Here is a 15,917-nt window from a genome sequence, read left to right on the forward strand (position 1 = left end):
CTTTTGTTTTCAGTACTGTAAACATACTCCACCACTACAAAATTCTCTGAAGAAAAAACATAAATAAAATGAACCAGCACATCACCACATCTGATGGTCAGTGCAATGCTTGGCACTCACAGTGCCCCTTCTTTCTGAGAAGGAAGAGGAGCTCTGAGCTCAAAAGGTCCAGAAGCCTCAGCCTCCTTAGAATCACGGGTTTCTGATAGGCACAACCAAGCCCGATCTCATGAAAGGCTTCTAAATGTGACACACATGAATTTGATTTTTTTTTCATATCTTGATGACTATAGTTTGATATAGTTTCTTTTATAATATGTATTCTATTTTGTGCATTTAAAAACATTATTCTGAGAAGGGGCCCACAGGTTTCCACAACCTGCCAAAGACTTCCATGACACAGAAAGGGTTAGCAGCCCTTGATAAGCAGAATGTAAGCTACTTGAAGGCAAAGACTGTAGGTGGTACAGTGGATGAAGTACTGGATTTGGAACTAGAAAGACCTCCAATTAACCTGCCTCACACAGAAGCAGAACTGGGCAAATCACTTAACCTCTGGCTGCTTCAGTTTCTCATCTATAAAATTATATCAAATGAGATATTTGTAAAATGCTCAAAAAACCTTCAAGTGCTACAAAAAGGCTAGCTATTATTAACTATATTATGATTATTAATAAATATTATATTTATTAATTATACTGCTATATCAACCTTATTATATATAATTAGAATTAATTATGTAATTAATAAGGTGACATATTGCTATATTAATATATTTATATAATACATTCTTTACTATGTATCAATTATAGGTGATATTAATTGTTTATTAATAAATATTATATAAAATTATCAATATTATCTCATCTTATCCTCACAACGACCCTGGAAGATAAATACTGTTATTCCCCCCCCCATTTTACAGATGAGAAACTTGAGATGAGATTTAAGAATATGAAAAAATGATATATTTGTAATTTATTAGAATAAGATTAACATAATAATAATATCTAGCATTTCTATAACACTTGAAGCTTTGGAAAGTGCTTTACAAACATTAGCTCATTTGATCCTCAAACCCTGGGAGGTAGATGCTATTATTATTATTCCCATTTTACAGATGAGGAAACTGAGGCTGACAGAAATTAAAGTGACTTCCCAGGATCACAAGCCTAGTGCGTATCTGAGGGAGGATTTGTAGGTCTTCTTGACTCCAGGACTAGCACTCTATCTACTATACAAACTATCATTAGTATCAGTGTGTGTGTGTGTGTGTGTGTGTGTGTGTGTGTGTGTGTGTCTGTGTGTCTGTGTGTGTGTATTTTCCCCCCACATATCCCCATGCCTAGTACAGTGCTTTGCACATTTCAGTTGTTGTTCCGCCATTTTACAGTCATGTCCGACTCTTTGTGACCCCCATTTGGGATTTTCTTGGCAGAGATACTCAAGTGGTTTGCCATTTCCTTCTCCAGCTCATTTTACAGATGAGGAAATTGAGGCAAACAGGGTGAAGTGACCTGCCCAAGGTCACACAGCTGGTAAGTGTGTGAGGCCACATTTGAACGGTAGACTCCAGGCTCTTATCTACTGCGCCACCTAGCTGCCCCTGCTTTACACACAATAAAAGTTGAATGAATGAATAAATGAAGTGATGTAATACAAGGGGAAACTTTCTAATAGAGCTATACAAGTAGAACTGACTTTGGTGACTCTTTTCTTTATCACTTCTCATCCCATACCCGGGGACTAGCCTCCTACTAGGCACACAGTAAGCAGTCATTAACCGTACGTGGTTGACTGAAATCCTCAGGTTTGCTGAGGTGTGTCTTGACAACGTACAGGAACAACATTTTAAAAGAAAATCAATTTCAGGGTGACTACTTTACCAGAGGATTCTTGGCTTTAGGAAACAATTCGCCCTGAAGCTTCCTTCCAAAGCAAACTCCCCAAGTGCATTTAAAATGTGATTCAATTTATGATTTGCTTTTTATTAAAAAGAATCAGAAAAATGCCTCCAGCACCAGGAGAAGATCCCATATGGAAGATGTAAAGAAAAGCCATCCAAACAGGATGAGAAGACATACGGGGCTGGTGATCTGCATCTGGGGGAGGGGTATCAACAGCAGATGAGATGTGGATCCACCCAGACATAAAATATATAAAATAAGTTTGATTTTGTTTTAAGTTTTGGGTGGTTTTTTTTCTTTAAGTCAACTGACATACAAGTTCTTAGGAACACATCTGTTGTGTAAAGAGAGATTCCCATTTATGGACAAGAACATTTGTCCAGACTAATCTAGGAAATGTTTCTGTAATTTGGTTTCTGCGATATCTGGCCCTATGAACAATATCCATTAGAAAAGGGGAAGAATATGGAGGAAATAACTCAAACTGAGCTTCATTAGTATCAGGATAAAGTGAAAAGATTGTCAGCTGGGTCCCTAGTCATGACAAACATTTATTAAGCACTTACTATGTGCAAGGAATTATACTAGGCACTAGGAATACCAAGATGAAAGCAAGGTAGACCTGCCCTCAAGTAGTTTATATTCTACCAAAATGGCATTACTGGAAGAGGGCAACTTCGCCACCAACTAGTTCTCTGTCCCAGGGCAAGTCTTCAGCTCTTCTGCCGCAGCCACCTCCAGCGATAAGAGAAATGGTTGGACTAGTTGACTCTGAGACCTCTACCCACTCTAAAAATCAATGATTAGGTGCAAAGGCAGGAGGTGAGTGGGTAGGGCACTGGCCTCAGGCACAGGACAGAATGTGAGCCCATCACAGATGGCCCAGCCCAGGAGCCACCCCCTCCAGATACCACATCTGGCCTTAGCTCAGCGGCCAAAAGAGATACAACCCAAGCCAGTGGGACATCAGCTCAGGATAAAGGTGGCAGGAAGGATCGGGGTGGAGGGCACATGGCGGGCAGTGTTTACAGCAGGGGGAGAACAGAGTTTTTGGAACAAATCTTGGGCATAAAAATGACTGGGTTTCTGCTCTGCCTGGCATAGCTCCACATATTAATGCTGCATATGATTAATAATTGTATTATACATACATACATATACATAGTTTAATAATGCAGATGAAGGATGGGGAGATAAATGGGCAGAATTTTCACTGATCTGCCACTTGACCTTGACTGAGACTGTTTTACCTCTTTGACTCATCTCTCAGATTGTAAGAGTGGGTTGGCTGAGGGGTTCATTCACCAGATAGGTATGTGTGAGTATTCACAAATAGAAGGAGGGTCAAGTGCTTTGAGATCTTCAAGATGAGATAATAAGTGCCTAGAGAGAAGACCTAGTCCCTAGATTCTAAAAGCCTTGATCCCTATACAAAGAAGCATCACAGCTCTGAGACATAAGGGGAGGCTGATAGATCTGTTCCCCCATCAGCTCCAAGGGTTTAGATTTTCCTTTGTTTAGGGGACTGTTTCAATAATGAGGAGGCCAGGGGCCCAGCTGTGGACATTTTTTCATTATTTTCCACCCTGTTAACCTTCATCACAAGCTAGGCCCCTGTCAGTTGAAATGAGCGCCCAAAAGATTTATCTCACCCAGCTCACAGCTCAGCTCTGCTGAGAAGCCTTTGGGGGAAGGGGCTGCATGCATTTAAAGAAGGAAAAGGACAAGGGGGAGGGAAATGGGAAGAAATTTAAATGACACTAAAATAAAAGATAATAAAATTTATTAAAAAAAAGAGAAAGAAAGAAGGAAAGGGAGGAAGGAAGGAAGGAAGAAAGAGAAGGAAAGAGGGAAAGGAAGGAAGGAGGGGGGAGGGGGAGAGAGGGAGAGAGAGGGAGGAGAGAGAGAGAGAGAGAGAGAGAGAGAGAGAGAGAGAGAGAGAGAGAGAGAGAAAGCGAAAGCAAGGAAGGAAGGAAGGAAGGAAGGAAGGAAAGAAAGAAAGAAAGAAAGAAAGAAAGAAAGAAAGAAAGAAAGAAAGAAAGAAAGAGAAAGTAAAAGAAAGAGTAGGCATCTCCCTTTTTTCCTCTACTTTTCCTTGGTCCCTCCACTAGCACCCACCCCACCACCCCCTATAAAACCAGAAGCTGAAAGGATTGAGAAGGTAAATTTGACTGCTTCTCAAATATCTGTGCTTACGTGTGAGGGTAGGAGAAGGAAGGGGAGGAAGGCACACAAAATAATAACAACTGGCATTTATATGTCAATTTAAGGTTTGGCAAATACTAGTAATAGGAAGCGTTTACATAACACTTGTACGTTTGCAGAGCACTTGATATATGCTATAATATTTGATCCTGGCAAGAACCCTGTGAAGTAGATGTGCTGTTATCCCCATTCTACAGATGAGGAAAGTAAGGCTGAAAGGTTAAGTGATTTACCTAGGCTCATGCAGCTAGTACCTGAGGCAGGATTCAAACCAGGTTTTTCTTGACTCCAGGTTTAGCCCTCTACTTATTGAACCATCTAGCTCCATTTAAATGTAAATACTTCTCAAATACCTGTGCTTGAATTTGGAGAAGGGAGGGGGCAGGGTATAGAGGTACTAATAACAGCTGACGTTTCAAGGTTTGCAAAAAGTTCTACACAAATCATCTTATTTGATCATCACAGTAACCCTAGGAGGGAAGTACTATATTTTTTACAGATGAGGAAACTGTAGCAAACAGAGGTAAAGTGACTTGCTCAGGGTCACACAGCTTGTAGTAGGCATCAGAGGCAACATTTAGACCTTAGTCTCTCCTGACTCTGAGTCTAACATTTTCTACTACAACAGGCTGCCTCTCATATAATTTAAATTGGTAGATGTTTAGTAATCATTCCAATAATAACAATAACAATGTTGCTCTTGTTCAGCCGTGTCTGACTCTTCATGGTCCCATTTGGGGTTTTCTTGGCAAAGACACTGGAGTAGTTTGCCATTTCCCTCTCTGGCTCATTTTACAGATGAGGAAACTGAGGCAAACAGGGTTAAGTGACTTGCCCAGGATCACGTAGCTAATGTCTGACTCTGGATCTGAATTTGGGTCTTCCAAATTCTAGGCCCAAAGCTCCATCCACTGCACCACCTAGCACCCATAACAATAATAGCTAGCATTTATATACTGTTTAATGTTTGCAAATACTGGTTATCTCATATGACTCAATATATTTTGAAGGAGAAGGGTTAAGTAGGGAGACTTTTTATACATATATATATATATATACACACACGCATATACATACACACACATATATAGATATATGAATTAGTCTTCCTAATTAGTACTAAATAATCAGTAGTAATAGTTCACATTTATATTGAGAACATTACAATTTACAAAGCACTTTCCTTATAACAACCTAGTAGTAGGTGATGAAAATATAATAACCCCATTTTATAGGTGAGGAAACTGAGACTAAGGTGGAGGTGACTTGCCCAAGCAGCATGGTACCATTATACTAGCTCAGGAGTCAAGCGACCTGTATTCAAATCCTACCTCTGATCCTTATTACCAGAGCAGCCTGAAGTAAGTCATTTAACAACCCCAGGCCCCAGTATCTTTGTCTGTAAAATAAGGGGGTTGGACTGGATGGCCTTTGAGGTCCCTTCCAGCTCTAAATATAAGATCCCATGATCCCTGGATAGTCGGTGTCAGCGCTGGAACTGAAGCCCAAGTGTTCACTCCACTCCAGTGCACTGCCTTGACAATTTGCTAAGGGAAATATTAAGCTTGACTAGTATTTCATGGACTTGGGGACTGAGCAGGTAAGCATCTCAAGCACAAAGACTAGCCAGGGAAAGTCAGTTTGGTATTAAAAACATGCTGAGAATAATCTGCAGTGTGGATGATCCATTTGGAGATAACTGAGTGTTGGTTATATTTTAAATTGGCTTTCCTTCCTCCTCTGTGCTCCTGCTCATCAAACCATCCCATTATTCCTAAGCCTGACACCTGAAGGAAGGTGATGAGCTAGAAAGAAGAGGATGTCCCTGTAAACATATGTCTTTCAAGGCAAGGGAGAGAGGGGAGAGACGGAAGGGATAGGGGAGAAAGGTGATAAAGGTCAGTCTCTCCTCAAAAGAGACTGATTCCATCTCAGGATATGTGACCCTCATCTTCATTTATATAAACCCAGAAAACCACATACCACCAATTGGAAAGAAGGAATTCAGCCCTTAGGATGTGATACTTCCACGGTGGAAGGAAACAAATGAGATTCTAATGAACTGCGGTATCTAGATAGTTAAAAAAAAAGGCAGAGAAACTAATGGATTGAACACACATATAGCAACTATGCAGGATAAGAGAGCCACCATAACTGTATTTAGTTCCCCACAATCAATGCCCTGGTCAACTTTAGGCAGGGCTAAAAGGCTGTCAGAGTATTATTCTTTTACCCACCCACACCCAGCTCTGAACTACCATGAAATCTGAGGGAAAGGTTAGTCTACATTAGTATCAAAGAAAAAAAAAATAAATGTACTTTTAAAGCTTTCAGGTATTGAAATACGAATGAAAGGCTATGAAAGTATGGCCAATCCTCTTCAAATGGGGAACAGCTAAACAAATCTTAGCACATGGGTATAATGGAATGTGGCTGCACCGTAAGAAACAATGAATAGAAAAAATTCAGAAAGGTCTAGCAAGACATATAAACTAATGCAAATCAAAGTCATCAGAACCAGGAAAGCAATACACATGAAAACTACAATAGTGTCAGAGGAAGGAAGGGAAGAAGGAAAGAAAGAAGAAAAGGAGGGAAGGAGAGAGAGAGAGAGAATGCGACAAATCTTGACCCTAGAGCATAGAAAATATAACTCCCTCCCTTCTTTGTAGGAGCAGAGGACTGTGAGTACAGAATAGTACCTATACTATTAAACACATTCATTGTGTTGGTTGTGGAAGCTCATGAAGGAATTCCTATAGGCGGTGATACCTGAGCTAAGTCCTGAAGCTTGGAACTAGAGATTCTAAGAAACAGAGGTGAAGGTATACATTCCAGTTGTGGGGGGGGGGGGAACTATTCAAAGACATAGTGATAGGAAATTACATATCAAGTTTGAGGAATAGCAAGTGGGCTGATTTGGCTAAAAAGTAGAATATATGAAGGGGAAGTAAAATGAATTTGGAGCCAGAGGACTCTAAATGCCAAGAGGAGGGATTTGTAAAGAAATTATTCTAGGGGCAATAGGGAGCTAATGACGATTTTCTGAGCAGTGGTCAGACTTGGGCCTTAGAAAGGTGATTTTGGTAGTGGTATGGAGGATGGATTGGAGAGAGGACAGTGAGGGCCTGGATTGGGACAGTAGCTATGGGAGTGGAAAAGAGATATGTGCAAGAGCTGAAAAGGCAGAATCAACAAGATTTAGCCAACAATTAGATAAAGGGAGTGAAAAGAACATATTATCCCAAAGTCACGTCTATTTAACTTTGGAACATGTATTTTTTTTGCAGCAGATTTCCTTTGCTAATTATACTTTATTTGGGTTGATATTAAAATTAGTTTCTGTTCCTTAACACTTATCAACTGACAACAGGGAAAAGAAGACCAGATTCATTATAAGTAGCTACTATGGTCAAGGGAATTGAAGTCTAGTACTCTAAAACTATTGAGGTTTTAGTGGTAGTGCCCATGGGTAGATAATTGAATTTGTCAGTATATGACTTACAAGGCAAGAGTTCAATGGGCCAGTGAGGCAGTATGTTTCAGAAAAAGGGAAGCGACCTTCATTCTTATGTCATGAATGTACCTTTCTTTTTCTCCTTGGCCACATGTGTCCCCACCTCCAACCTAATCTAGCATCTTTCCTAACTTACATTTGGTTGACCAGAGCTCTGACACTTCCATCTTTTCCACAAACCCAACATTCCCAGTATTGACCTCCCACTCACCTTTTTGAAGAGCCTGATAACATCCTCACTGATCTGGGAGAGACGGACGATGACATTGTTCATGAAGATGTCATTGAGCGTAGCGTGGTCCCTACTCTCACGCCGGGTCTGGTTCAACACTAGATACCAACAATTCACAGGAGAGAGGAGGTATTGATCCTTCCTGGGGAAACAAAAATAATCCCAAGCAATGTTTAATATACAGCCTACCGGAGACACTCTCTTTTTCCTTCTGAAAAAAGTACGTGGGACATAGTGTTTAATAAATGTTTGTTGACTTAAAAAAGGAGCTTAGAGATCAACAAATGAGTCATACTCTAACAATGTTATCCCCTGCTTTACAGAACAGAAGCAACTGCTGGGAAGGAACTGTGCTTCAGTTTACACTTCTATTCCCCAGGTCAGTTCCCTGTTAAAGCCCTTCTGCTTGGATTAGAGTTATGAGTAGGAGTGTCAGCTGAACCTGACTCCATAAGGTAAAATGCATCAGCTGTAAAATGTAAATACATTACTAAGAGCCCACAATGAAGGCAGATGGTTTTACATAAACAGAATTATTAACTTTGGAAATGAAAGTCTTAGAAGAAGCATAATTTAATGAGCTTGGCGATTGTTACTCCTTTCTGTAGGCATGAAGCTGAGGCTCCTTGTTCACCTGTAAAAATTATAAATGGAGAATAAAAGCTTATGATGTATTCATTATGAAGATGTACTCATATGATGAAATAGAGTAACCAGAACAGGAAAGCACAGTGGAAATCCTTTTAGTGAAGATTAGTGAAAGAAGAAAGAGAAGCAATATTACCATGGTGATAAACAACAGACCACCTGAACAGAAGGAAGAAATAGATGAGGAGTTCAGGAAACAGACCACAAGTCTGATATGGTAGCATGACATAGTAGTAAATGGGGGACTTGAGTTATCTTGAAATTTTCAGTGCAGCTAATACACTCTTGACTTTGTCTTACTGATAATTTCATCCTCCAAAATGAAGGGAAAGCAATGATTTCTCTGATTCCGATGAATGAAGACGAACTGGTCACTGAGGTAGAAACAGTGGGAACTTTGGTGGGGACATGCTCCCATCTCAGCACTCAGAGTAGAAAAGAATAGGAAAATTGGGTACAATCAGACACACATTGGGGAAAGCAAGTTTCAAAAGGTCCAGAATGAGTAGAAAGCTCCCAACTATGAAATTCTGAAGATATGCAAATAAATAGTTCTAATGAGGAGGAAAAGGAAGAGTTTTCTAAAGAGACTAATATGGATGCACTTATAGACAACTTAGTTGTTTGTTTGTTTGTTTTAAGAGATTTACAAAAGACAGAAGCAAAGAGAACAGATTCAAAAGAGTGGAATAGTCCCATATGAATAGTGTTAGCAAAGCTAAAGCTCAGAACAAACTGAGGCTGCAAAGTCCCTTACCTTCCACTTGTGCAAGAACAGGGACAATAAGAGCACCTAATTCCCACAGCTGTTTTGAGGATGAAATGAGATAATGTAAGTTAAGTGCTTTGCAAACCTTGAAGACTCAATCAGTTGCTTGCTATTATTCTGCATGAAAGTCAATGCTAGATACTTCAGTCTCCTATGATTGGCATCTCTCCATCTGTGACATCAGGAGTGTGAAATTAATTGTATACATTTGATCAAGACTCTGACCCTCCTTACAAGAAGCTTATCCCTCTTTCACAGCCAAGTCCAACACTATTGTGCAGGACAGCCCAAATAATCTGCAGGTGAAAAAAAATGGTAGCGTAACTAAGAACCTGGTTGCCATGGCAGCAGGAAGCCTTTAGCCTCAATCACCAATGTCCTCCCTCCTGAAGATCTGACTCAAGGATAAATCCCAACTGTCATTTGCTACCTAGGTGACCTTGGGAAAGTCACTTAACCTTGGCCCTCAATTCCATCATTTGTAAAATGAAGAGCCTGGTAGAGGAATTTAGGTGGTGCAGTGGATAGAGCACAGGCCCTGGAATCAGGAGGACCTAAATTCAAATATGGCTTTAGACATTTACTAGCTATGTGACCCTGGGCAAGTCACTTAACTCTGATTGCCTCCCCCACTCCCCCCCCAAAAAATGAAGAGACTGGATCAGATAACCTTGGAAGATCCATTTCAGCCTTAACTCTATGACCTTGTGACCACCCCAGGTGAGGCAGGGACCCTATGTACCCCCTCCAGAAATCTAGCTGCACCCTTGTCTTTCAGGTCACTGTCATACCAACACATCCCTCATGTCCTTTTTGATCCTCTTTCCCCATGCCTCTCTGAGTATCTAAAAGTCAAGTTCCTTCTGTCATATAATGTAAATTCTCTCTACAACACAAGGTGTTGCTTTCTAGCATGATTGACTCTGACTCTGTTTCTTCTGTGAAAATCTCTAGGTCCCCTTTGCTTTGCACAAACAAAGTCAATGCAACCAAGATTAGAAGGAAAGTAGAAAATTGGGAAAGAATTTTTACAACCAGTGTCTCTGATAAGGGCTTCATATCTAAAATATATAGAGAATTAAGTCAAATTTATAAGAATACAAGTCATTCCCCAATTGATAAATGGTCAGAGGATATGAGTAGGGAGTTTTCAGGTGAAGAAATTAAAGCCATCTATAGTCATATGAAAAAATGCTCTAAATCACTATTGATTAGAGAAAGTAAATCAAAACAACTCTGAGGTACCACATCACACCTATCAGACTGGCCAACATGACAAAACAGGAAAATGATAACTGTTGGAGAAGATGTGAGAAGATTGGAACACTAATGCATTATTGGTGGAGCTGTGAAACAATCCAACCATTTTAGAGAGCAATTTGGAACTATGCCCAAAGGGCTATAAAAATGTGCATACACTTTGACCCAGCAATAGCACTTCTAGGGCTGTATCCCAAAGAGATCATACAAATGGGAAAAGGACCCACATGTACAAAAATATTTACAGCAGCTCTTCTTGTGATGGCAAAGAATTGGAAAATGAGAGGATGCCCGTCAATTGGGGAATGGCTGAACAAGTTGTGGTATACAAATGTAATGGAATACTATAGTGCTAAAAGAAATGATAAGCAAGCAGACTTCAGAAAAACCTGAAAAGACTTATATGGACTGAAGCTGAGTGAAATGAGCGGAACCAGGAGAACTCTGTACACAGTAACAGCCACGTTGTAAGATGACTAACGTTGATAGACTTTGCCCTTCTCAGCAATGCAAGGATATAAGACATCTCCAAAGGTCTCCTGACAGAAAATGCTATCCACATCCAAAGAAAGAACTATGGAGTTTGAATGCAAATCAAAGCATACTATTTGCTATTTTTTTCTTCTATTTTGTTTTGTTTTCTCTTTCTTGTGGTTCCTTCTATTGGTTCTAATTCTTCCTTACAACATCACTAATGTGAAAATATGTTTAATAGGAATGTATATGTATAGCCTATATCAGATTGTGCGCCATCTTGGGGAGGGTGGTGGGAAGGAAGGGGGAGAAAAATTTTAAACTCAAAAGCTTATGGAAGTGATTGTTGATAAATCAAAATAAACTAACAAAAGAAAAAGAAAATCTCTAGGTCCTCCAATGGCAGCAGAAATACCAATGATAATTGAAAGAAGGCAGAACCACCCAGCTCTTATATTGCTGCTGATTTGGTTGTTTCCCAAAGAGAATGATCCCTACAAAAGAAAGAGCAAAATTGACTAGTAGGGAGTCGAAATCCAAGATAATAAAGAATTTGACAATAAGACTACACAGCTTTCCCTAATGAGTTTAAGTTAACAAATCTGAACAAACTACTGAGACACTGTGTCGGTGATCTCCATCATGAAGGGCTTTAAAAGTGAAACAGAAGATTGTATAGCTGATCCTGAAAACGATAGGGAGCCACTGGAATTGATTCAATAGTGAGGTGACATGACTGGACCTGTGCTTAAGTAGATCACTTTGACAGCTGAGTGCAGGATGGACTGGAATGGGAAGAGACTTGTGGCAGGTAGACCAGCCAGCAGGTAACTGCAATAGTCCAGGTAATAAAACCCTGTACAGGGATGGTGGCAGGTTGAGATGAGAGACAGGGACATATACAAGTAATGTTGCACAGATAAAAATCGACCAGTATGGTAAAGGCATAAAATTCATGCTACACAGGGATTCATGGAAGAAACTGGGAACATTTTAGCTAAAGAAGATAAGATTTATCTAAAACATGAGAGTAATCTTAAAGTATCTGAAATGGAGTCACGTGGACAAAGAATTAGATTGGTTTTGTTTGACCCCAGATGGCAGAATTAAGAGCTAAGTGTGCAAGTTGCCCAGAGGCTGATTTAGGAAAAAATTTCTTAATACAGCCATTCAGAAATAGAAATGGTTGCCTTGGGAGGGAGGAAGTTGTCCTTCACTGGAGAACTTCAAAGCAAAGGCTGATGATCCACTTGGTGGGGGTTTTGTGGAGGAGACTGTGCTTCCGGTACAGACTAGGTAGCCTTGGAGGTAGCTCTCTTCCAACTCAGAGACTCTAGGATTCATGAGACAGATCACCCTTAGACATGCCTCTAAAAATTAAGAGCATCTGGAAGTGTGGAGAATTATAGCTTATGATCACAGATAACCTGAAAGGTCTATTTTACTTTATTCAGAAGGCCCTGACCCAGGAAGGAAATAATAATAACCACCACCTTGGGTTTAGATAATTTATATGTACTTTTATGGCACTTTCATGTACCCTATCTTGCTTTTCCCAAAAGCGGGCTCTTCCAAGGTCCTACAATGCTCTTTGACCACTGTTAAGGTAAAGAAAAAGGAAGTTTCAAATCTTCTACATTAGCAGGTATGGGAGAGGAGAGGAAAGAAGGGGAAAAGGGGGAATGGGCCGGTGGCATATATGTGGAAGGAAAGGTCACGTGGAATAGTGGTAAGAATTTTGGACTCGTCTGACACACACACTAACTGACTCTCCATTGCCTCATCTGTAAGATGAAGATAATAGAAGCTGACATTAATATAGCACTTAAAAGTCTACAATTGTACATTAGCTCATCTGAGGCTCCCATCAGCCCAATGAGATAGAGGCTGGTGCTACAGGTTTTATTATCTCCACTTTATAGATAAGAAAAGAGCCTCAGAGAAGGGAACTGACCTTCCCATGGTCACAAAGCCAGTGAGTGTCAGAGGGGAGATTTAAAGCCAGGTCTTCCTGACTCCAAGCTCAGAACTCTATCACTACACCATGACACATCCATTCCACCCATGCCCCACACCTATAGATACTTTCAGCTCATACCCTGAAGCTGTTTTAGGATGAAAAGTAGAAAGAGTACTGGACTTGGAATCTAAGGACCTGGGTTCAAATTTCAGTGCTGCTACTTACTACCTGGAAGGCCTCGGAGTAAATCAATTCACATTCCTGGGCATCAGTTTCCTGATCTGTAAAATGGGGGGATTGAACTAAAAGACCTCTTAGATCCCTTCTAGATCTAAATCTGTGACTCAATAATGTACATGAAGCATTTTAAAATGTTAAAGCACTATATAAATATCATCTATTGTCATCATGGAAGTGGCAACACCCGCCATCCTCTCTGCTCCAGAATCAGCTGCCTAGGACCTGAATATCTCTGATGTAGCAAGCTTCCGCTACTGTGAAATATACCCAAGGGAAGGGGAGATGCTGGAGGGAACCTTAACTCCTCATAGAATGTCTCACGACAAATCAGGGTTTGGCACTTTGTAGTCTCTCCCCTCAGCCCTTTCTCCATCCCTGCCCATCCTCAGCTATGATTTAAAGAGAGGGGACCAGATAACAACCCCAGGATCCACTGCAGTCCTCCTCTCTTTGAGCTGCCCCTCCCACTGTGGCTTTTCTCCTACTCACTCATCAGGCTTCCTAAGGTTGAAGGAAGGGTCCTAAGTTAAGAAAAAATTTGTTATTGTTGTTGTTCAGTTGCATCTGACTCTCTGTGACCCCTTTTGGGGTTTTCTTGGCAAAGATAGGGGGGTGGTTTGCCATTTCCTTTTCCAGCTCATTTACAGATATAGAAACTGAGGCAAATGGGGCTAAGCGACTTGCCCTGGGTCACATGGCTAATAAGTGTCTGAGGCCAGATTTGAACTAAGGTCATCCTGCCTTCAGGCCTGCCATTAATGGCAGCCAGGCAGCATGAGAATGTAGGAGGAACTGTATTTGGAGTCAAGGGGTCCTACATCCTGCCATTCACCATCTATGTAGCCTTGGGCAATTGCACGTCCTCATCTGTAAAATGAAGAGGAGTTTTGGATTGGATGATCTCTGACAAGTCTTCTGGCTCTAAATATATCACCCCAGATCCATCTGAGCTCAGTCCAGTACACCCCAGAACATATGTGTAGGGATGTCACAGCTTTGGGAAATGGACAAGCAATGTCATATATACAAAAGCATATATGGCCACCCAGACCACTGAAAAAATAACTAAAAATTATAAAACATCATCTTCTGAAATTTTTATTCTAAAACAGAAATTGTGATTTTAATAAGGGGAGCTTTGATTATGCAGTGATATGCAAACACAGACAGCCATGGTGGTAGGATAATACCTAGAGTAATGAGCTTCAAGTCAGGAAGTCTGTGATTCAAATATCACCTCTGACACTTATTCGCTCTGACACTTACTATGGGCAAGTCATTTAAGTTCTATATGTTTCAGGTAACTCCTTAGGTTTTATTTACTATAGAGTTCTCTCCCACATTCCCATGGGAGCTCCCCATTCAGAAATCACAGATCCTTCATATCCAAAATGCAAATAGCTTGGCCTTTCCCATTTTAATTCAATTACACAGATGCTTCTACTAGGTCAAGGTGTCATGAACTTTTAAAAATATTTTGATAACTAGATTTCAAGATAATTGGCTTCCTTTAAAAATCCTCATGTTTTATCTTATGCATTTAAAATATAGTATTCTGAGAAGGGGTCCATAGACTTCGTAAACTTGACCCTACTGCCAAAGGGGGGGCCATGACAAGCCACAAAATGAAGAATTCCTGTATCATGGACTGATGGCGATAATAAACACTCAAGTTAAATTTGGCTTTATGTATTTCTGTGTTATGCCTTCACCTACACCTCTTGGTTTCCCAGGCTTCCTTCAAGACTCAGTTCCATATCCACCCTCTGAAGATGGCCTTTCCCAATCTGCTAATGCCTTCCAAGTTACCTCTGATCTACTCTGTACGCATCTCGTATGGACACGGCATTTATTTACATGTTGTCTTCCCCATCAGAGCGTATGACAGCATGCGATGCTACACCCTCTGCCATTAATGGCAGCCAGGCAGCATGAGAAAATAGGAAGAACTATATTTGAAGTCAGGGGATCCTGCCTCCTGCCATTCACTCTCTATGTAGCCTTGGGCAACTGCATGTCCTCTCTAAGCCTCCGTGTTCTCATCTGTAAAATGAAAGGGAGTTTTGGATTGGATGACTCTGAAGACTCTTCTGGCTCTAAATATATCACCCCAGATCCATCTGAGCTCGATTCAGTGTACCCCAGAACATACTGTGGGGATGTCATAGCTTTGGGAAATGGATAGGCAATGCGATATATACAAAAGCATCTATAGTACCACTTTTTTTTTAAAGCAAAGAACTAGAAGGCAAGTGATTGCCCATTAATTGGGGGGGGGGGGGAGTAGAGACATCATTAAGACCATAGACCTAGACCTGGAACGCCAGTCAGGGGTTCATCCCACTCTATTTACAAATGGAGAAACTGAGGTCTACAGAAGTTAAGTGACTTACCCAAGGATACTGAATAGCAGAGCAGGATTCACACTCAAATCTTGTGACCTTAAATTCAACACTCTTGCCACCGTACACCCTGGCTGCACTGGGATGTCATGAAATATTATGAAGTTGTAAAAAATGATGAATACAAAGAATTCAGAGAATTCAAAGGAAGATTTGTATGAACTTGTGTAGAACAAAGTAGGCAGAACCAGGAGAACCATTTATATAATGATTATAATAACAGAAAGGGAGGTGCAACTAAGTGGTACAATGGATAGAGCACTGGCCCTCAAGTCAGGAGGACTTGAGTTCAAATCCGGCCTC

At 40.6% G+C, this 15,917-nt stretch overlaps 1 protein-coding gene across 1 annotated transcript in view; it reads right to left on the bottom strand.

The window, feature by feature from the left end:
- Positions 1 to 15,917, bottom strand: part of SRGAP3 (SLIT-ROBO Rho GTPase activating protein 3) — a 283,316-nt gene that overhangs the window by 118,210 nt on the left and 149,189 nt on the right. Inside the window, 1 exon segment of the mRNA XM_020973788.2 lies at positions 7,841 to 8,003. Coding sequence (XP_020829447.1) covers positions 7,841 to 8,003 — 163 coding nt within the window.

This window comes from Phascolarctos cinereus, unplaced genomic scaffold, assembly GCF_003287225.1.
Source record: "Phascolarctos cinereus isolate Bilbo 61053 unplaced genomic scaffold, phaCin_HiC Scaffold_4;HRSCAF=312, whole genome shotgun sequence".
In the NCBI taxonomy this organism is placed as follows: domain Eukaryota; kingdom Metazoa; phylum Chordata; class Mammalia; order Diprotodontia; family Phascolarctidae; genus Phascolarctos; species Phascolarctos cinereus.